Source organism: Pseudophryne corroboree (genome assembly GCF_028390025.1).
Source record: "Pseudophryne corroboree isolate aPseCor3 chromosome 3 unlocalized genomic scaffold, aPseCor3.hap2 SUPER_3_unloc_1, whole genome shotgun sequence".
Classification (NCBI taxonomy): domain Eukaryota; kingdom Metazoa; phylum Chordata; class Amphibia; order Anura; family Myobatrachidae; genus Pseudophryne; species Pseudophryne corroboree.
The window spans coordinates 3939785-3962797 of NW_026967493.1; the positions used below are offsets into that span (position 1 = coordinate 3939785).

Sequence of the window (23013 nt, forward strand, 5' to 3'; positions counted from 1 at the left end):
GGAAACAACAATATCTTTATTCAGACAGAAAAAAACGGACACTACACAGAACAGCAGACAACGGCTCAGTGCTGCAGGGAGAGGGGCTGGTAATGGCAGCCCACCCTGAGGAAGCTGCAGGAGCAGAGGAACAAGGACAGCGGGGAGTCCTCGGACGGTTTAGTAATAGCTGAGGGTAATACGGCCGCCATATTCAGCCACAGAACCTGTGTAACTCATAGCGGTCCCGAGTTACAGGGATATTATGGCAAGCCTGTATACTGTATGAATGACATATGATATAAATAAAGTGTTATCTTAATGTTTTGTGCATTGTTTAGGGTGACAATCTGATTAATAATAAGGTAGAAGATATAAAAGAGGAAGAGGAGACGTATGTGATGATAGATCAGCAGTGTAAGGAGGAAGAAGAAGAGACGTATGTGATTGGTGATCCTCAGTGTAAGAAGGAGGAAATCCCTACAGATATCAGCACAGGTGAGTAATAATCACTGAGTACAGAGTCACATATTCTCCTTGTTCTGTCACTACAGTAATACAATGTAATGTCCGCGTCTCACTAATAGATAACACACATCTGTTACATAACATGATCCGGGTCCAGCAGCCGTCCTGACATGTATGTAATCAGTGCGTGGTGCTGACGTGTGCAGTGTCAGGGAACCCTGATCCTCCGGCTCTGTTACTTGTCTGCAGTTACTGCACCAGGTGCGTTCTCTTACAGGTGACCCCGTTCCTGCCCAGTAGGGGCACGTGCAGGAGTTTCCAGTGTTCCGGGATAGTTCTGTTATAGCGGGGGTGTAGTATGAGTTGTGTGACACTGAGAATACAGGGAGATTATTATATGTGTAAGTGTCTGTCTGTGATCTGAATGTGACAGTAGGAAATGATGCTGAAGACAAGGTGGTTGGTAAATATGGGCTGGCACCGGATATGAAGCTGGAGAGGGTCTGATAGAATTCTGAAAGACCAACAGCCTGTTCCTCTCAGACACCTTCTACCAGCAACACACACGGCGTTTATACACATGGACTACACCTGGCGGACTGTACAGAAACCAAAATGTACATGTGTGGAATCCAACGGTGGAAATCTCTATAGTCTCAGGAAAGACAGAACCTGGAGACGACTGTGTCGCTGATCATCAACTGGTAGTATGCAAAATCAAATGAAAGCTTAAAAAGTGCCAGGCAATCATAAAAGGAAAATATGATTAAAAAAAACATACCACCAGAATCCAAAGATCACTTGCACAATCGTTTTGCCATCTATATACAAACAGTGCACCAGATGAGTTATGGGAAGGCATCAAGAAAGTTCTACTTGATAAGTGTGAAAATTCCCTGCAAACAGTAAAAAAAAGCGGAAAAGACCAACATGGATGTCTGCTGAAACTTTACATACCGCCCAGAAACGCAGAGGTGCTAAAGCTCGGGGTGACAAAGATGCAGTAAAGGTACTTGATTAAAATTTCCAACATGCTGCAAGCAGTGGCACCAAGAGAAGGGGGAGGAGCGGGTACTCTGTACCCGGGCCTGTTAGAGGGGCCAAGGTCCTGCTGCCCCTCATCCCCATTGTAGGCAGGGGCACTAGGAGCGGGGAGGAAGGAGTGACCGCTGCAGCAGCAGTCTCTCTCCCCAGCCCACACACTTATGAGCCTTTGCCTGATCTGCCTCCCATATGGCACCCTTTGTACACACAGCGTCTTCCTGCCCCTCCGCAGCTTGTTCCCCCATGTAGGCGCCTATGTGTCACAACTGACCCCTCTCCTGCGCATCACCAGCCTCTACTGCACCTTATTGTTTTCCACTGCTGGTACCGGGTACGTACTGTAACTTCCGCCCTGGAGGAGTCCCGGTAACCGTAAGTAATGTGGAACGCACAGACCGGATGTGGCTGCGCTAGACCGGAAGTGCTGGCCCCTCCCAAGCAGGAAGTGGTGTGCAGCCTCCTCCCGGTTACTGGCAGCAGTAGGTAATGTCCTGTGTTATCGGCGCTGATCACGTGTGCGGCTTCTTCTCTCACTCATACGGTATGACAGGGGCAGGGGACCTGTGGTACTACATAGCCCAGCCGCAGTGTTCTGGTGAGGGCGTGCTGGGATGTGTAGTCTCACAGGCTGCCTCCCCCTGCTGTATATGGGGGGTTACAGGCATGTCAGGCAGTAAGTGCCTCCTGTGCTATAGCAGTGTCATTACTCATTATACAGCATGGTCTGGGGGCTCAGTCCCTGCAGCCTATCCCTGGTGGCAGCTCCCTGCTCCCCATCTGTGCTGTACTCAGAAGTGAGGTGAGATGTAGTGATCCTGCCAGGAAGCGGGCAGTGCAAGACGCAGTGATATGGAGGCAATATGCACATGCACTCAAAAAGCGTGCACAGCCCTTCCAGAGTCACTATTGGGGGCGTGCCCAGCACTTACGGAGTGCTGGACTCCCCCTTCCCCCCTCCCCCCCCCCATCCTCTCCCCTTTATGTGAGTAGTCTATTTTAGCAGGTAAAAGGGCAGGACACATTTTGCCTCTTAAAAATCAGACTGCTCTGCGCCCTTCTAAACAGCCTACTGTGAGTAATAAGATGGGAAACCGATGGCTGGCTGCTAATGATGCTCTCAGATTCCATGGATTTTTTTTTCCACATTAAATGTCTGGTCTGCGATGTCCATCGCCATCATATATTTGATCCCAATGGCTCATTCCAGCCATACAGCTGAGGACACCCGGGAGCAGTGCCGGCAGCAGGGCTTCACTACACCTGTGCACTCAGTAGCCATCGATGGTCTAACCATCAGCCAGTGTCCTTGCGGCGGCCATCCCTAGCGTGTAAGCACCATGTGGGAAGCTCTGGTACCCATGTGGGGAAAGTTTTATGGGACAGTGGAGAAGATCTAATGGGCTAATAAGTGGCATCTGGGGGGTGTCTGATGGGCATGTGGGCGAGGGCAGGTTTCAGAGGCTTGTATTTAGCATATAGAGAGGTATGATGGGGCATATCTAGAGGTCTTACTGGCATCAGGTGTAGTATGATGGGCATTTAAGGGACATTGGTGTGGTCTGAGGCACATGTGGAGAAGTTTTATGGGCATGAATGTGAGATACATGGGAGTCATCCCTGTGTGTCAGGAGGATTAGTCAGATCCTCACCACAGGCAAGATTGTCCTTAAACTCACCAGCAAGATCATTAGCTGCTGGCCGGAGAGGTGACTGCTGGGAATGGGCATTATACAGTAACACCGGGGGATGTGACCGGAGAGGTGACTACTGGGAATGGGAGATTATACAGTAACACCAGGGGATATGACAGTAGAGGTGACTGCTGGGAATGGGCATTATACAGTAACACCGGGGGATGTGACCGGAGAGGTGACTACTGGGAATGGGAGATTATACAGTAACACCAGGGGATGTGTCTAGGTGATGACTGGAGAGGTGACTGCCGGGAATGGGACATTATACAGTGACACCAGGGGATGTGACCGGAGAGGTGACTGCTGGGAATGAGACATTATACAGTAACACCAGGGGATGTGTCTGGAGAGGTGACTGCTGGGAATGGGCATTATACAGTAACACCAGGGGATGTGACCGGAGAGGTGACTGCTGGGAATGGGACATTATACGGTAACACCAGGGGATGTGACCGGAGAGGTAACTGCTGGGAATGGGACATTATACAGTAACACCAGGGGATGTGTCCAGAGAGGTGACTGCTGGGAATGGGGCATTATACAGTAACACCAGGGGATGTGTCTGGAGAGGTGACTGCTGGGAATGGGGCATTATACAGTAACACCAGGGGATATGACAGGAGAGGTGACTGCTGGGAATGGGGCATTATACAGTAACACCAGGGGATGTGTCTGGAGAGGTGACTGCTGGGGATGGGCATTATACAGTAACACCAGGGGATGTGTCTAGGTGATGACTGGAGAGGTGACTGCTGGGAATGGGACATTATACATTAACACCGGGGGATGTGACTGGAGAGGTGACTGCTGGGAATGGGACATTATACAGTAACACCAGGGGATGTGTCTGGAGAGGTGACTGCTGGGAATGGGACATTATACAGTACCACCAGGGGATGTGTCTGGGTGATGACTGGAGAGGTGACTGCTGGGAATGGGGCATTATACAGTAACACCAGGGGATCTGTCTGGTTGTTGACTGTATCATTGTGTGTGTCAGGTTCCTATAAGGTGTGAGGATGTCACTGTCTATTTCTCCATGGAGGAGTGGGAGTATATACAGTGATCGCAAAAACGCGCTATAACGCGTATTTTACGCGTTATAGGCAGTGGGGGACTCAGTTCTGAAAAAGGAGGGGGTCCTGCGGGACGCGCTGTGACTCCCCTACCAATCACTGCAGGCAGCATCACACGTTTCTTCAACCAGTCATAGCCAGCAGTGTCCCCAACCAATCACTGCTGGCAGCGTTTCCTCTCATCCAATCACCGCGGCAGCCTCCGTCCTGACTTCGCTTCCCGCTCTGCAGCTTGAATCCTCCTCCTTGGGCTCCGGGTGACAGCAATCAAATCCTGGGGCTGAGACTCAGGGATTTAGCAGCGCTCCCTGTGCCGGCCGCAGGGCGGATTCCAGGTTCGACATTAAAGGTGAGGACGCGCTGCGCTGCACGGCAATGCGCTGTCAGTGTGTGATCCATCCTCCTCCCTGTCCTCACCCGTCTGTGCGCTGCCGCGGGATACGGGGCTGACGCAGCGAGTGAGAGGCGCTGACCACACAGCCTGGCAGACGGGACAGTGAGCGGGGCAGCGGCTACTCTGCTGCTCTGTCCGCTCCTCGCTTGGCTCATTACATAGGGAGGGAGGGAGGGTGATGCGGCTGCTGGGGGGCATTGCTACAGCCTGGATAAGTTAATATTGATATGGTGTTGTGAGTACTCGTCACAGGCAGGACTCCCCTTCCAGTGAGACCTGCAATGACTGGGCATCCCCTTCCTGCACAATCCCCCACCCCCTTTCCCGCACAATCACTGTGGACACCACCCTCCCTCACTGACACCCGTGATCGCTGTGTCTGGGGGGGTCTGAGGTGGTGGCTGCAAAGTGTATAACGTGCTGTACCTGGTGCAAAGTGTATAGCGTGCTGTACCTGGTGCAAAGTGTATAACGTGCTGTACCCGGTGCAAAGTGTATAATGTGCTGTACCCGGTGCAAAGTGTATAACGTGCTGTACCTGGTGCAAAGTGTATAGCGTGCTGTACCCGGTGCAAAGTGTATAACGTGCTGTACCTGGTGCAAAGTGTATAGCGTGCTGTACCTGGTGCAAAGTGTATAGCGTGCTGTACCCGGTGCAAAGTGTATAACGTGCTGTACCTGGTGCAAAGTGTATAACGTGCTGTACCCGGTGCAAAGTGTATAACGTGCTGTACCTGGTGCAAAGTGTATAGCGTGCTGTACCTGGTGCAAAGTGTATAGCGTGCTGTACCCGGTGCAAAGTGTATAACGTGCTGTACCTGGTGCAAAGTGTATAGCGTGCTGTACCCGGTGCAAAGTGTATAACGTGCTGTACCCGGTGCAAAGTGTATAACGTGCTGTACCCGGTGCAAAGTGTATAACGTGCTGTACCTGGTGCAAAGTGTATAACGTGCTGTACCTGGTGCAAAGTGTATAACGTGCTGTACCTGGTGCAAAGTATATAACGTGCTGTACCTGGTGCAAAGTGTATAACGTGCTGTACCCGGTGCAAAGTATATAACGTGCTGTACCTGGTGCGAAGTGTATAACGTGCTGTACCCGGTGCAAAGTGTGTAACATGTTGTACCCGGTGCAAAGTGTGTAACGTGCTGTACCCGGTGCAAAGTGTGTAACGTGCTGTACCCGGTGCAAAGTGTGTAACGTGCTCTACCCGGTGCAATGTGCATAAGCAGCACTACTGTGTGGTGTAATATGAATTGGCACTATTATGTGGCCACGCCCCTAAATTTTTGCGGCGCGCCTTCGGCGCGCATTGTCTGTTCCTTGCAGTGTAGGGCGGGGAGCACCAATTCACTTTCTGCCACAAGGGCACCAAAATGTCTAGTTACAGCTCTGGTGCAGTGTCTGTATGCTACACAGCCCAGCAGCTTTGTCACTTCCCCCCTCCTGCTACACTTTTGTAGTGTCCAAATCAAGTCTGTGTTTTTATGTTTGAATCGGTAATGAGATTAATATGAACCTTCACTCCAATGGGACCCAGAAAAGGACCGGTAGGACCCCAATTTTTAAAAGTGAGGGGTCCCTGGGACCCACTTTTTTTCCGGCTCAGCGCGATCACTGATATAGAGGAACACAGGGGTCTGTACAAGGACGTGACGTCACTGGGTAAGATGAGACTCTCGTATAGTGTAATGGAGGCAGCAGCTATGAGGGCCATCTAGATACACATCATCTGATAATAACTCATAAACAGTTTCATCATTGCATTTTCTTACAGATGGAGCCAATATGAGAAATACCCCAGAGAGATGTCCCCGTCCTCTTTATTCCCAGGATCATACAGAGGAGAATCACAGTTTCCCACAGGAGGGTCAGGTAGGTGAAATTATCATTACATGATCTATGGAGAAGTCTGATTCTTATACACTGATATTCTGTATGACTAATATCACACATAATTAGGGTGTTACTGTTTTGTGCAGGGCGACAATATGACTAATATTAAGGTAGAAGATATAAAAGAGGAAGAGGAGACGTATGTGATGATAGATCAGCAGTGTAAGGAGGAGGAAGAGGAGACGTATGTAGCAGATGATCAGCTGTGTAAGGAGGAGGAAATCCCTACAGGTATCAGCACAGATGAGTAATCACTGAGTACAGAGTCACATATTCTCCTTGTTCTGTCACTACAGTAATACAATGTAATGTCAGCGTCTCACTAATAGAGAACACACATCTGTTACATAAGATATTTAGTAGCAGTGATTTGGGGAGGGCAGAGTGAGGTAAATGTAACAGGGCAGCCGGGGAACATGGGTGGAATATTCCCTGTTACATAACATGATCCGGGTCCAGCAGCCGTCCTGACATATATGTAATCAGTGCGTGGTGCTGACATGTGCAGTGTCAGGGATCCTTGATCCTCCAGCTCTGTTACTTGTCTGCAGTTACTGCGGGATGTAGTCGGGATACCAGCGTTCGATATCCCGACGGTCATAATACCGACGCCGGAATCCCAACCACCAGAATGCCGGCAGCAGCGCCACAGCTATTCCCACTCCTGGGTGTCCACGACACGTTGTGCTCGCCCCCCTGTCGGCATTCTGGCGGTCAGGATCCCGGCGTCGGTAATCTGACCGTCGGGATCCCGTACCCAACGCATTACTGTACCATGGACTTTACCTCACAGGTGATCCCGTTCTTGCCCAGTAGTGTCACGTGCTGGAGTTTCCAGTGTTCTGGGATAGTTCTGTTATGGTTCTATGATGGAGAATCACCGGCCCCTCACATCACTGGGTAAGAGGAGACTGTCATGTAGTGTAATGGAGAGAGCAGGTATGGGGTCTCCCTATATACACACATCATCTGATAATCACATATATACAATGTACTCAGTCACTGTGTGTCTCCTACAGATGGATCCAGTAACAGGAATACCCCAGAGAGATGTCCCCGTCCTCTTTATTCCCAGGATCACACAGAGGAGAATTACAGTATCCCACATGGGGCTCAGGTAGGTGGAAATGGGGGTCTCTCCAAATTAAAATGTAGTTTGATCTGGTTAGGAACTGAGAGAGTCTTATACACTGAATTATTTATTTTTATTAATTTTTGCTTAATCTAAACAAATCAGTCATTTTTGAAGTGTTATATTATTGTTTTGTGTATTGTTTAGGATGAAATCTTTACTATTATTAAAGTTGAAGATATTAAAATGGAAGAGGAGACGTATGTGAGGGGTGACCAGCTGTGTAAAGAGGAGGAAATCCCTACAGGTATCACAGGTGAGGCACATATTCTCCTTGTTCATTCATAACAGCAATCTCTTATCCTACACCCTCCTCTATCAGAACGGACTAGTGAGGATAAAGTATCTCCCCAGTGGAGGAATCATGAGCCATCAGCCCCTATTATACTCCTGCTTCACCCCCCCTCACATCATGTCACTGTGTGTTACCAGCCCAGGGATATGACCAGTCTCCTCCCCACACTCTCTGGTGTATCTCATACATCAGGAGCCATCATCCCCTATTATACTCCTGCTGTCCCCCTCACATCATGTCACTGTGTGTTACCAGCCCAGAGATCTGACCAGTCTCCTCCCACACTCTCTGTTGTATCTCATACATCAGGAGCCATCAGCCCCTACTATACTCCTGCTCTCCCCCTCACATCATGTCACTGTGTGTTACCAGCCCAGAGATCTGACCAGTCTCCTCCACACACTCTCTGGTGTATCTCATACATCAGGAGCCATCAGCCCCTATTATACTCCTGCTGTCCCCCTCACATCATGTCACTGTGTGTTACCAGCCCAGAGATCTGACCAGTCTCCTCCCACACTCTCTGTTGTATCTCATACATCAGGAGCCATTAGCCCCTATTATACTCCTGCTCTCCCCCTCACATCATGTCACTGTGTGTTACCAGCCCATAGATCTGACCAGTCTCCTCCCACACTCTCTGTTGTATCTCATACATCAGGAGCCGTTAGCCCCTATTATACTCCTGCTCTCCCCCTCACATCATGTCACTGTGTGTTACCAGTCCAAATATCTGACCAGTCTCCTCCCCACACTCTCTGGTGTATCTCAAACATCAGGAACCATCAGCCCCTATTATACTTCTGCTGTCCCCTCACATCATGTCACTGTGTGTTACCAGCCCAGAGATCTGACCAGTCTCCTCCCCACACTCTCTGGTGTATCTCATACATCAGGAGCCATCAGCCCCTATTATACTTCTGCTGTCCCCTCACATCATGTCACTGTGTGTTACCAGCCCAAATATCTGACCAGTCTCCTCCCCACACTCTGTGGTGTATCTCAGACATCAGGAGCCATCAGTCCCTATTTTTATTTATATTTTAAATAATTTTTATTCATGGGGTCACAAATGCAAAACGATACCAACAGGTAGTGATTTCAACAGAGTACAATATATGCATAGTGCAATCGTTGGCAATTCTAAAAATAACTGAAGAAATAAAAACAAAAACAGTAACCCATTTTTGACCCAGAGAGCGGGTGATGTATAATAGGAACAAGGCCAGTCAGCAGTGTAGCTAACTGGTGAACAGTGAAGAAGAGTAAAAAAGGTCCAGAGGAGAGAAGAAAGGAGAAAAGGAGAGGGATGGACAGCATAGTATAGAATAGATTCCCCGGGGGGGTCGCCTCAAGTCTTGTACAGGGTATCACAGAGCAAAGGGTGAGGGGGCATGCTGGGTGTCCAGCCACGGACTCCAAACCTTCTCAAATGACCCAGGGGAGCAATTAATAATGCTAGTCATGTACTGCATGCGATAAACGTACCAGATACGGGCAACTATAGATTGCATGGAAGGCGGGATGGGGTTTTTCCAATCTGCAGCTAGTTGACATGTTGTTGCGGACACTATATAACGTAATAATTTATTTTGGGATTTCGTTAGTGTTGGTAGGTTTAAGGGGAGGAGAATATATTTAGGGTCAGAAGGAATAGAGACCTGCAACAAACTAGAAATAAATTGAATCACTTCCCTCCACATATGCACTATTTTAGGACATGACCACCATATGTGTAGGAAAGAGCCCTCTGCGCCACATCCTCTCCAGCATCTATCCGTCGTATCCGGGTACATTTTGCTCAAGCGAGATGGTACATAGTACCATCTATATAACAATTTATAGACATTCTCCTTGATTCTATAGCGCAGATGGAACTAGACGCTGCGATACCCCAGGCATCAGACCATTCCTCGTCATCTAGAGCCGAGCCTAGGTCCGATTCCCATGCGCTCTCATGAGGATCACGCTGAGAGGGAGTATTCCCAATGAGAGTAGTATATATGAAGGAAATGAAGCCTTTGGCTGAGTGACGTCTGAAACATATAGTCTCAAACGTGGTTAGGGGTCTGCTAGAGAGGACACGGCTCATTGAGGAGTGAAAATGTCTAAGTTGTAAAAATTGATAGAAATACCGAGAGGGAATATCAATATTGTCCTGAATCTGAGAGAATTGTGGAAAGCTAGTATCCTTGGTAATGTCATTCACTAAATGTTGGGCGCTGTAAGAGTTTCAATCGAACACGGGGACGTTTATTCGCCCATATAAATTGTGACTTGTGAAATTGTAAGAATTTAAAAAATGATGGAGGAACAAAAATCGGGAGGGTCTGAAACAGGTAAAGTATCCGAGGGAGGACGTTCATCTTCACCGAGTTCACCCTACCTATCCAGGAGATAAAGAGGCTGGACCAAGAAGACAAATCAGACTTAATGCAATCTAGCAGCCTAGGGAAATTAGCTTGGTAAAGTTGATGGTGGCTATGTGTTAGAAAAATACCTAGATATTTGATCTTCTGCTTGTGCCATTGAAATGGAAAGGAATTTTCCAGTGAGAGCTTAGTCGGGCCAGGGATATAAAAATTCAATACCTCAGTCTTACTCGTATTAAGTTTATAACCTGAATGTTTAGAGTAGATGTCTATCTCCGAGAGGAGCGGCTGTAGCGACTGAGATGGCGATCCCAGAGATACTAGGACATCATCAGCTTATAACGCAATTTTATGTTCAGAAGGGCCTACCCGCACTCCCGTTATATCTACATTAGCTCGGATCCGTGCTGCCAGTGGTTCCATAACCAGGGCAAATAGTAACGGGGAGAGCGGGCATCCCTGTCTGGTGCCGTTAGTGATGTTAAACGCAGAAGCGGTGAGGCGATTAACAGAAACCGTGGCAGTAGGGGACCTGTAGAGTGCCGAAATACCTTCAAAGAACTTGCCAGAAAAACCCATCCTCCGGAGTACTGAGAAGGCAAAGGGCCAGGAAATTCTGTTAAAAGCCTTTTCGGCATCCAATGCTAGTAGCAACGAGGGTAGTTTCTGTTTATGGATAGAGTGAATCAAATCTATGGCTCTCCTGGTATTGTCGGAGGCCTTGCGGCCAGAAATGAAGCCCACTTGGTCCGGGTGTATCAGTTGCGTAAGCAGGGGAGCTAAGCGGTTGGCCAAGATTTTTACATATATCTTAAGATCTACGTTCAGCAAAGAAATCGGGCGATAGTTGGAACAACGTGTTGGATCCTTTTCCGGTTTCGGAATCACAATAATGTCAGCTTGTACGGTTGCTGGTGCAAATGATGCTCCCCCTAGAACACTATTAAAGAGCGAGGTAAGGTATGGGGCCAGTTCTGTATGGAATGTTTTGTAATATTGAGCAGTAAAGCCATCTGGACCAGGGGCAGCTGACGACTGCATGGATTTGATAGCGTCAACTGTCTCTTCCAGCGATATATCCGCATTCAGAAGAGAAATCTATTACTCAGTCAGACTCGGCAAGGGGGCATCTAGCAAGTATGAACATGCTCCCTGGGAATCATCGGAGGGAAGAGGGGGGGCAGGGAGATTATATAAGGAGCTATAGTAGTCCCGAAATTCCTCCACCATCAATTTAGGATCATAAGTAAGTGTGTCTGATGCAGAAGAGTGCAATTTTTATGTCAGTCCTACAGCTCGCTTACTTCTCAACTTAGTAGCTAAGAGGCTATCAATTTTATCCGCCTTGTCGTAAAATTTTTGACGGAGCTTCTGTAGTATAGCTGCCGCCCTCCGCGATAGAAGGGTGTTTAGCTGGCCTCTGAGGTTATTTATCTGGGAAAGTATGGAGTCGCACGGGGCAAGTTTATGTTGGGCTAAAAGCGCAGAAATTTTAGATTCCAATGAGGAAATTTCCTGTGCTGCTTTCTTACGTATGGCCGAGGCCTTAGACATAAACTGGCCGCGAATAGTGGCTTTATGTGCTTCCCAGACCAGGCTAGGAGAGACTTCTGGGGAGGCGTTTTCCTCAAAGAAAAGTGTTAGGTTCAATTTAGTGTCTAAGAGGGTGGAGGGGTGCGAAAGAAGAGTGTCATCAAGACGCCATTTACGGGATTTGTTAGGGGATCCGTAGAGGTCTACCAGGATATACACCCCTGCATGATCTGTCCATGAACAGGGAGTAATGCCTGAGTCAGATATGAGCGTCGAGAGTGAGTTAGATACATGTATCATGTCTATTCTAGAGTAATGCTGATGAGGTGCAGAGAAGTGGGTATAATCTCTGGCGTTGGAATGTTGGCGTGTCACGTAAATCAAGCTGTGTGAGGGAGGATGTCAATGTGAGGGCAGCGTCAGATGGGAGTGCATCCTTCTTAGTTTTAGGAGGAATGGATTTATCTAAAGAAGGGTCAAGCACGGTATTAAAAGTCCCCGCCTAAAATAATGTGGCCCTGCGCCACTCTAGTAAGCTTCAAAAAGAGTGTGCGAAAAAAACGTGATTGATCTTGATTTGGGGCGTGTACAGACACTAGCGTTAGGATATCAGTGTGAAGCGTACCAATAACTACCAGGTACCGGCCGTCAGGATCGGCTATGATTGTAGTGTGAACAAATGGGACGTTACGGTGGATCAAAATAGCCACCCCCCTTTTCTTACAGTCAGCAGAGGCAAAAAAGGTCTGGGTAAATTACTTACCGGAAAGTTGAGTGTGTGTACCGGTGAAGTGGGTCTCTTGGCGGAAAACTATATCGGCTTTCTCTCTCCGACAGGCGGACAACATCACTGTACGTTTCCTGGGAGAATTAAGCCCGTTAACATTTCTAGAAAACAATTTAAGCGCCATGTGATACCAAAGAGCAAAAGAGGAGCAGTGGAAACCCATCCCGGGGAAGAAGGAAAAGGAAAGAAGAGAACCAGCAAGAAACAAGAATCAGAGATATAGAAAAAAGAAAGAGAGTGATAGAGAACCCATACGGGAGAAAACCCTGAATTATAGGGTCCCTATCAGGGACCGCTACGCAAATACAAGACATCATATTCTGAAGTAGCAAATAAAGGGAGCACGGGGGTAGTGGGAACAGCAAGCTAATGCAGGAAAAGCGGGTCCCTCCGGACCGCAATGGTTGAGTCGACTAGAGCCGAATAATACAATAATGTAACCCAACATATGAAAAACAATAAACAAAAACGTACTGTGTCATAGCCAATAAACACAAAAAAAAACAAAAAAAAAACACATATATAAAAAAATAAAAATAAAAAAAGGGGGAGGGGGGAACAAGGGGTGACAAGGCAAACAATATAAGCGATGATAAACACTAAAGCTTGGTGAGCAACCTCAGAGCCCACGGCAAGCGCATTTAAAGATGGAAAACAATAACAAGAGTCCCCTCCTGTCAGGAAACGGATTCCTGAAGTATTGAGAACTGTTCAATTGAATCCGGAAAATTTTTGTCAGACTCAAGGAGGGTCATTGGTGTCGTTGCGACGTCGAGTTACCCTTGTCCATTCAGGTGAAGGGGCTTGAGAGCGTCGGGGCCCAAAGGAAGAGGCAGTCCCACCATCGGATGATGGTACAGGGAGGAGGCCAAGTTTAGCTAACAGATCTTGACCTTGATTTAAGGTTTTGACGGAGTGGGTATTGTTCGCTGTAACTTGTAACATGAAGGGAAATCCCCATCTATATCGTATTTGTTGTTGGCGTAATATACGAGTAACAGGCTGGAGATCCCGTCGCTTTTGAATAGCGGAGGGGGCCAAATCCTGAGAGACTTGCAGTTTCATATCTCGGAAGTTGATCACTGGAGAGTCTCGTAGTGATAACAGAATATGTTCCTTTGAACGAAAATAATGTAGACGAACTATGATGTCCCTGGCGGATGTGTCGGGGCAGGCTTCGCTCGGAGCGCTCTAAGGGCTCTATCACACAGACAATCAGCATCGGAAAGGTCAGGTAATACGTGCTGAAAGAAGTCTTTCAGGAAGGACGGTAGTGCTGAGCTAAGGATTGATCCGCCACATTGCGGATGCGCAAATTGTGGCGACGGGAGCGTTTTTCTTGGTCTTCTTAACGTTCTTTGAGGTCCTCCAGCTCATCATTGAGCCTAGAGAGCTCAGAATCAAGACGTTGTTGAGAGCGGCAAAGGTCGTCTGTCTTTGATTCAAGAGCGTCTGTACGATTACCAAGGGCCGTGAGGTCAGATTTGAACTCTGCGATAGCTGTGGAAAGTTCTTGCTTAAAAGCGGACTGTACTCCTTCAAGTAGACTGGTCATAACTGCTTGTATCTGTGGGTCAATACCCGTCTCCGATGAACAGGGGGAAGGAGGAGAGTCCGTGATCGATGCAGGCGTGGGGAGGCCCTTAGATTTTTGCCCAAAAAAATTTGTGGGGTCCTGCGTGGTTTTCTTGTTTCTTTGCTCCATTATGTGGAAGTGAAGAGGATGGGTGGGATATCACAAATGCAAAAAAAAAGACACAGACGTTATTTGTCGGCTGTACGTTATGTAGGGAAGGGAGAGATATAAAAAAAAAACATCATGGTCCAGGTAGGACAGGTCGTGTTGTTAGGTCAGCATCTCAGACTTTGCAGAGAGAGAGAGGTGAGAGCCAGTGACCCTATCGCGATCCTCCCAGGGCAACTGACAAATATTGGGTAGCCTTGATAGCAATGGACAACAGCAGGACATCAGAGTCTGGGGGAGTAAGGACCAGGCCGTGTCGGGGGGAGGGACAAGGATAAGTGGCACCAAAACCCGTCCTCCGTCAGGTCCGGCGGCAGGCAGCGAGCGGCGCCGGGCACCGGTAGAAATATTACGTCTCCAGAGGCTTATATAGTACTCCCAGTGCAGCTGGCAGACTTGTGGTATGTAATTCTGGGAGCTATACTGTGGCTCTGGGTAGCGCAGGGGGTATATGGCAGCTGAATAAAAAAGTTTTTAAATAGCTGTATTATAGCTGTGTGGAAGTGGATCCCGAGTGCCACCTTCAAGATGGCCGCCGTCACTGAGCTGCAGCCGGTCCCCAACAGAAGACAAATCAGCCCAGGAGTCTTCTGGAGTGGGGCCCTCCGCCAGCCCCACCGAGGGACATGCTCAGCAGGAGAGTGCCCGTCCGGGTACTCACTGCGGCCGCGCGGCTCCCCTCGCCTCCTCCAAGATGGCCGCCACCACCGAACGTTCCCGGGCACCTCGCGGCTCCATTCAGCGCCCGGCTCCAGGGGCCCGTGTGCACTATCCACAGCCCTCGGTAAGAGTCCACGGGGGTGGGGGGGGAGAGGAGAGTATGGGCAGCTAGGGCCGCTGAGATCCGTGCGGCTTCCGCAGGTCCGTCTCGTCCGGCCGGAGGGGGTATGAAATCGAGGTCCCGGCTTCTGTATGGGAGGAAGGCTGCAACCTGCAGGAGCAGGAAAAAACCTGTTCCCCGGCTCTGCAGCCCCTCCACTCTGATTGCCCTGGCTCAGGGACAAAATAACTGGGCACTAGCAACCCGGAAAACTCTGATGGCTGTGCTATAATAGGACAACTAAGAGGCTTTTAGTAGGAGCTCTCCAGAGACACCCGCCATCAGCCCCTATTATACTCCCCCTCACATCATGTCACTGTGTGTTACCAGCCCAGATGTCTAACCAGTCTCCTCCCCACACTCTCTGGTGTATCTCATACATCAGCAGCCCTCAGCCCCTACTATACTCCTGCTCTAACCCTCACATCATGTCACTGTGTGTTACCAGCCCAGAGATCTGACCAGTCTCCTCCCCACACTCTCTGGTGTATCTCATACATCAGGAGCCATCAGCCCCTATTATACTCCTGCTCTCCCCCTCACATCATGTCACTGTGTGTTACCAGCCCAGAGATCTGACCAGTCTCCTCCCCACACTCTCTGGTGTATCTCATACATCAGGAGCCATCAGCCCCTATTATACTCCTGCTCTCCCCCTCACATCATGTCACTGTGTGTTACCAGCCCAGAGATCTGACCAGTCTCCTCCCCACACTCTCTGGTGTATCTCATACATCAGCAGCCCTCAGGCCCTATTATACTCCTGCTCTCCCCCTCACATCATGTCACTGTGTGTTACCAGCCCAGAGATCTGACCAGTCTCCTCCCCACACTCTCTGGTGTATCTTATATATCAGGAGCCATCAGCCCCTATTATACTCCTGCTCTAACCCTCACATCATGTCACTGTGTGTTACCAGCCCAGAGATCTGACCAGTCTCCTCCCCACACTCTCTGGTGTATCTCACACATCAGGAGCCATCAGCCCCTATTATACTCCTGCTCTCCCCCTCACATCATGTCACTGTGTGTTACCAGCCCAGAGATCTGACCAGTCTCCTCCCCACACTCTCTGGTGTATCTCATACATCAGGAGCCATCAGCCCCTATTATCCTCCTGCTCTCCTATCACATCATGTCACTGTGTGTTACCAGCCCAGAGATCTGACCAGTCTCCTCCCCACACTCTCTGGTGTATCTCATACATCAGGAGCCATCAGCCCCTATTATCCTCCTGCTCTCCTATCACATCATGTCACTGTGTGTTACCAGCCCAGAGATCTGACCAGTCTCCTCCCACACTCTCTGGTGTATCTCATACATCAGGAGCTCTCCACCCTTATTGTACTCCTCTATGAGACCACCTAGATACACATCATCTGATAATCACATATATATATAATGTACTCAGTCACTGTCTGTCTCCTACAGATGGAGCCAGTAACAGGAATACCACAGAGAGATGTCCCCGTCCTCTGTATTCCCAGGACCATACAGAGGAGAATCACAGTGTCCCACAGGAGGATCAGGTAGGTGGAATTAGGGTTACGCACCAAATATTATTGTGGTTTGATATGTAGTGAAACTGTGAGGGTCTCATACTAATATTTTTATTTATTTAATCGTAAATAAATCAGACATTTTTACAGTGTTATTTTATTTTTTGTTTGTTTAGGATGAAGCCTTAACTATTATTAAAGTAGAAGTTATAAATGAGGAAGAGGAGATGTATATGAGGGGTGATCAGCAGTGTAAGGAGGAGGAAATCCCTACAGATATCAGCACAGGTGAGTAATAATCACTAATTACAGAACAGTCACATATTCTCCTTGTTCTGTCACTACAGCAATCTCTTTTCTTACACCCTCCTCTGTTAGTACAGACTGAGAGGAAGTATTTGCCCAGTGGAGGAGTAAGTTGCTATCAGCCCATGTTATACTTCTGTTCTCCTCCTCACATCATGTCACTGTATGTTACCAGCCCAGAGATCTTACCAGTCTCCTCCCCACACTCTCTGGTGTATCTCATGCATCAGGAGCCATCAGCCCCTATTATACTCCTGCTCTCCCCCTCACATCATGTCACTGTGTTACGAGCCCAGAGATCTGACCAGTCTCCTCCCCGCACTCTCTGGTGTATCTCATACATCAGGAACCATCAGCCCCTATTATACTCCTGTTCTCCTCCTCACATCATGTCACTGTGTGTTACCAGCCCAGAGATCTTACCAGTCTCCTCCCCGCACTCTCTGGTGTATCTCATACATCAGGAATCATCATCCCCTATTATACTCCTGCTCTCCCCCTCACATCATGTCACTGTGTTACCTGCCCAGAGATCTGACCAGTCTCCTCCCCACACTCTCTGGTGTATCTCATACATCAGGAGCCATCAGCCCCTATTATACTCCTGCTCTCCCCCTCACATCATGTCACTGTGTTACCAGCCCAGAGATCTGACCAGTCTCCTCCCCGCACTCTCTGGTGTATCTCATACATCAGGAGCCATCAGCCCCTATTATACTCCTGTTCTCCCCCTCAAATCATGTTACTGTATGTTACCAGCCTAGAGATCTGACCAGTCTCCTCCCCACACTCTCTGGTGTATCTCATACATCAGGAGCCATCAGCCCCTATTATACTCCTGCTCTCCCCCTCACATGATGTCACTGTGTGTTACCAGCCCAGAGATCTGACCAGTCTCCTCCCCACACTCTCCTGTGTATCTCATACATCAGGAGCCATCAGCCCCTATTATACTCCTGCTCTCCCCTCACATCATGTCACTGTGTGTTACCAGCCCAGATATCTGACCAGTCTCCTCCCCACACTCTCTGGTGTATCTCATACATCAGGAGCCATCAGCCCCTATTATACTCCTGCTCTCCCCCTCACATCATGTCACTGTGTTACCAGCCCAGAGATCTGACCAGTCTCCTCCCCGCACTCTCTGGTGTATCTCATACATCAGGAGCCATCAGCCCCTATTATACTCCTGTTCTCCCCCTCAAATCATGTTACTGTATGTTACCAGCCTAGAGATCTTACCAGTCTCCTTCCCACACTCTAACGCTAAGGTGTGTATAGGTCCATGCCCCTTCTGAGTATGTAATAGGGCATGGCTAATGCCTTTTTGGGTGCCAGTAGCGCCTTGCTTCCTCAGGGAGCTCAGCCAGCAGGGACAGGAGAATGACGAGTTCTAATGCAGTGAGCCGGCGACGGGAAGCCTGGTTATTACAACTTTGCTCTTTTTAATATATTACATTTTTTTTGGAAGAGAGTATCTATCCAGACCCTATCAGTGACATTTTAGACCATTAACAAATGAAATACACTCTAAAGACATTTCAAGGACTCATGCCATATTTATATGCCCACTCCTTTTTATTCACAGAACCTTGCGACTTGTGTGCTTTCGCAGGTTAGCAATAAATTAGCCCAATTGCATTCAATGGCCATGATCTCAGGGGATCGGTTTGAAAATCCAATCAAAATCCCTCCGGTCGAAATCCCGTCAGCAATTGACTGACGGTCAAAATCCCAACAAGGACAAAATACCGACATTTCAAAATACTGACAAGGTCAAAATACCGACATGTAAAATGCGGACAGGTCAAAATACCGACATGCGTATTTCATTGGGGTTTTTTTTTTTTGTATGTTGACATAGGTCGACATGGACACCATATAAGTGTTCCGCGTCCCCTCGCATGGCTCGCTGCGCTCGGCACACTTATATTCCCCCTCCAGGTCCACTGGGATGGTGAAGTATGATCAAGTCGGTTTTAATGAAAAAAAACATGAAAAACTCATGTCGGCATTTTGACCTGTCAGCATTTTACATGTCGGTATTTTTACCTTGACGGTATTTTAAATGTTGGTATTTTGTCCATGTCGGGATTTTGACCTTGTCGGGATTTTGACCTTGTCGGGCAATTGCTGTCGGGATTTCGACCGGAGGTAAATTGACTGCATCCCGATCTCAGACAGGGTTTTCATCAGTGTGTTTACTCAGATGTCTATTTGTGATTTTAGCAAGTGCGATCAGAAATCAGCAAAGGCGGCTCTACTGTATTTGCAGGTTACAGGAACACCCACAGCGCAAGAGGCTCCTTTGAAGGTTGAGGTTGTCTTTTTGTATACTAACCTGATTGTTGTAAAATGGAGCCTGGGTGGTCTTTCCTGTGGGTAGAGGTTGTGCTGGGACTTTGTTTCCGCCGGCTGTTACTGTCTAATATGATTAAATCTCCCAGTATGCTACTGTGTGATTTCCTGTTTTGCTGGCCCCATGAAACCAACACACCTCTAGTCATGTTTCAATGTGGTTTTAAAAGAGAACAGAAGCTGGGGGAGAGGTGTGTCAGTCTTTCTAAATTCTGTGTTGCTGGGAGATGTGTATGTTTGGTAGCTTTATAAAAATGGGAGGCAGAAGGAGCTGTTTTTGCCATCTGAGCCGGGGCATAGTTTCTGGGACCCCACTATGATGGGAAAGCACAGTGGAAGAGCAGCCGTATCCCTGAAGAGTCCAGAGTTGTTTACCTGAGTTCCTAATCGGAACTATATTAAACTGGATTAACTGCCTCGGATAGGGTTTGGAGACTTTGCTGGGTCTTTTGAAGAGACTGTTTTTCAGTCTGATAATTGAGGTGTTGTCAAAAGCCCTTTGGTGATTGTGTTATTTTACTTAGGAGGCTGGTATTTTTTACATTATCTTTAAATAAATGTGCGATTATACAATGCATCCGACCTGATGGAGCTTGAGAGGTGCTGCAAAGAGGAATGGGCGAAACTGCCCAAAGATAGGTGTGCCAAGCTTGTAGTATCATATTAAAAAAGACTTGAGGCTGTAATTGCTGCCAAAGGTGCATCAACAAAGTCTTGAGCAAAGGCTGTGAATACTTATGTACATGTGATTTCTTAGTTTTTTATTTTAAATAAATTTGCAAAAAAACTTTTTTCACGTTGTCATTATGGGCTATTGTGTGTAGAATTTTGAGGAAAAAATTAATTTATTCCATTTTGGAATAAGGCTGTAACATAACAAAATGTGGAAAAAGTGAAGCACTGTGAATACTTTCCGCATGTACTGTAAAGCACCTCCTTGTTATCTGTGAGTGCTGTATTTAAGGTGGGCGGAGAATAAAGATGGGCTTTACGTTCTAAGGGCCTAATTCAGACCTGATCGCTCGCTAGGCTTTTTTTGCCGTCCTGCGTTCGTACAGTTGCCTCCCATAGGGGAGTGTATTTTCGCTTTGCAAGTGTGCGATCCCATGTGTAGCAGAGCTGTACAAACAGATCTTGTGCAGTCTCTGAGTAGCCCAGGACTTACTCAGCCGCTGCGGACACTCCAGCCCGTCCGGGACCGGAATGACGTCAGGAACCCTCCCTGCAAAGGCTTGGACACACCTGCGTTTCTCCAACCACTCCCTGAAAATGGTCAGTTGCCACCCATGAACGCCCTCTTCCTGTCAATCTCCTTGCAATCGCCCGTGCGAATGAATTCTTTGCACAAACCCGTCGCTGAGCAATGAACCGCCTTGTACCCATGTGACGTGCCTGCGCATTGACTGACCTGATCGCAGCAGTGCAAAAAACGCTAGCTCCCTAAATCCACTACCATCACAGCTCCTATGGAGCCACGCAAGCTAAGCGAATTCCCTCTGTAGTAGAACTTTTACTCAGTGCATAAAGAAAATATCTATTTCCATTAATGTATTTTATTTCCAGCAGATGGATGCAGAAGCAGGAATACCTCGGAGGGACGTCTTTTGTCTTCAGATACTAGAATAGACAATTCTTCAGGACAAAACCCTGTTACACTAAATATATGTCCAGTGTTCGACGGTGGAGATACATCTAATTATAAAGAATGTTCTGATAATTTAGATATTTTTACACGCCGTACAATCCCTATAAGTGCTAAAAAGTTTCCGTGTCCTGAGTGTGGGAAATGTTTTGCACAGAAATCACATCTTACTGTGCATCTTCGAGTTCATACGGGTGAGAAACCGTTCTCTTGTTCTGAGTGTGGAAAAAGTTTTGCGAAGAAATCAAAGTTGTTGGTACATCAGAAATATCACTCGGGTGAGAGACCGTTCTCTTGTTCTGAGTGTGAGAAATGTTTTGTTGAGAAATCAAAGCTGATTACACATCAGAGAACTCACACAGGTGAGAAACCTTTTCCATGTTCTGAGTGTGGAAAATGTTTCGCGCATAAATCATACCTTATTATACATCAGATAAACCACACGGGTGAGAAGCTGTTTTCGTGTTCTGAATGTGGGAAATGTTTTACACAGAAATCAAAGCTTTATAAACATCAGAGAACTCACACAGGTGAAAAGCCATTTTCATGCTCTGAATGTGAGAAATGTTTTATATATAAATCAGATCTTGTTACACATCAAAGACATCATATAGGTGATAAGCCATTTCCATGTTCTGAGTGTGGGAAATTGTTTACACTGAAATCAGGTCTTGTAAGACATCAGAGAACTCACACAGGTGAGAAGCCATTTTCATGTCCTGTGTGTGTGAAATATTTTACACGTAAATCAGCTCTTGTCAGTCATCAGAGAATTCACACGGGTGAGAAGCCGTTTCCATGTTCTGAGTGTGGAAAATGTTTTACAGATAAACCAGGTCTTGTTGTACATCAGAGAACTCACACAGGTGAGAAGCCATTTCCATGCTCTGTGTGTGGGAAATGTTTTGCAGATAAACCAGCTGTTGTCAAACATCTGAAAACTCACACTGGTGAGAAGCAATATTCATGTTCTGCCTGTGAGAAATGTTTTATACAGAAATCAGATCTTGTCAGACATCAGAGAACTCACAAAGGTGAGATGTTTCCTTGTCCTGAGTGAGAAATGTTTTACGCAGGAAAAGAACCCTTGTTGTACATCAGAAAATTCACACAGGGAAAAAAATCCATTAACGTGAGGTGATAGACACAATAGGGTTGCAGCAATCATTTTAATATTGTAAAATATGTTTAATATTATTAGTGTAAATGATTAATTGGTATAAGCATATATTTTCAGATTGGTATGACATCACTGATTTATGGAGGGCCTTTTAAAGCTTTAATACCAAAGTATATTAACATGTTATAATGTAATTACCATGTACAGGCATAAGTGGAATGTGTGTCATCAACATTAGTAGTTTCCATCTATAAGACATTGGCTGTAACTCTGCACAGCAATAAGATCACATGTAGGATCCTAAATAATATGTAATAAAAATAATGGGCAATAAATGACTTTGACTTTTTTCTTTGCATGTCCGGGTCACATATATAATATATATATTGTAACACTGTAGGGGTGCAAGACGCCTCTTCGTGGGGAATATGGCAGCACGCAGCAGCTGAGGAACAACACAAGTCCAGTTTCTGGTACAACTGGCCCCGGACAGTTTTATTGAAACAGAAAATAAAACAAACACCAAAAGAAAATACCTTGCCTGTCCGGCACTAACTAAACACAAGATATTCCTAACTGTCACTAAACAAAAACACAGAGTTCTCCAGTAAATACTGTGTAGCTCACTTGTATCAGAAAGCGTGTTTCTCTCACACAGATCCCTCCTGTCTTCCCAGGCAGTCTGCCCATACTAATCAGGCTAGCAGCCCTATAACACTCTTACACAGCTGAAACCCTGATTAACCCTCTGTGAGGCCAAAGACCCGAACTGGGCCCAATGTCTAGAACTCGCCTTATCTCTCTCTCAGGGCCTTTACCCAGCTTTTACAGCAAACTGAAAAGGTTCTGACAAA

The 23013-nt window shown here is 47.2% G+C and overlaps 1 protein-coding gene across 1 annotated transcript in view; it reads left to right on the forward strand.

The window, feature by feature from the left end:
- Window positions 1-22494, forward strand: part of LOC134983114 (zinc finger protein ZFP2-like) — a 38766-nt gene extending 16272 nt beyond the window's left edge. Inside the window, exons 2-9 of the mRNA XM_063948831.1 lie at window positions 321-477; window positions 6433-6530; window positions 6638-6782; window positions 7571-7668; window positions 7831-7939; window positions 16666-16763; window positions 16910-17021; window positions 20961-22494. Coding sequence (XP_063804901.1) covers window positions 381-477; window positions 6433-6530; window positions 6638-6782; window positions 7571-7668; window positions 7831-7939; window positions 16666-16763; window positions 16910-17021; window positions 20961-22099 — 1896 coding nt within the window. The 5' untranslated portion in view covers window positions 321-380 and the 3' untranslated portion in view covers window positions 22100-22494. The remainder of the gene's footprint in view (window positions 1-320; window positions 478-6432; window positions 6531-6637; window positions 6783-7570; window positions 7669-7830; window positions 7940-16665; window positions 16764-16909; window positions 17022-20960) is intronic.
- The last annotated feature ends 519 nt before the right edge of the window (window positions 22495-23013 follow it).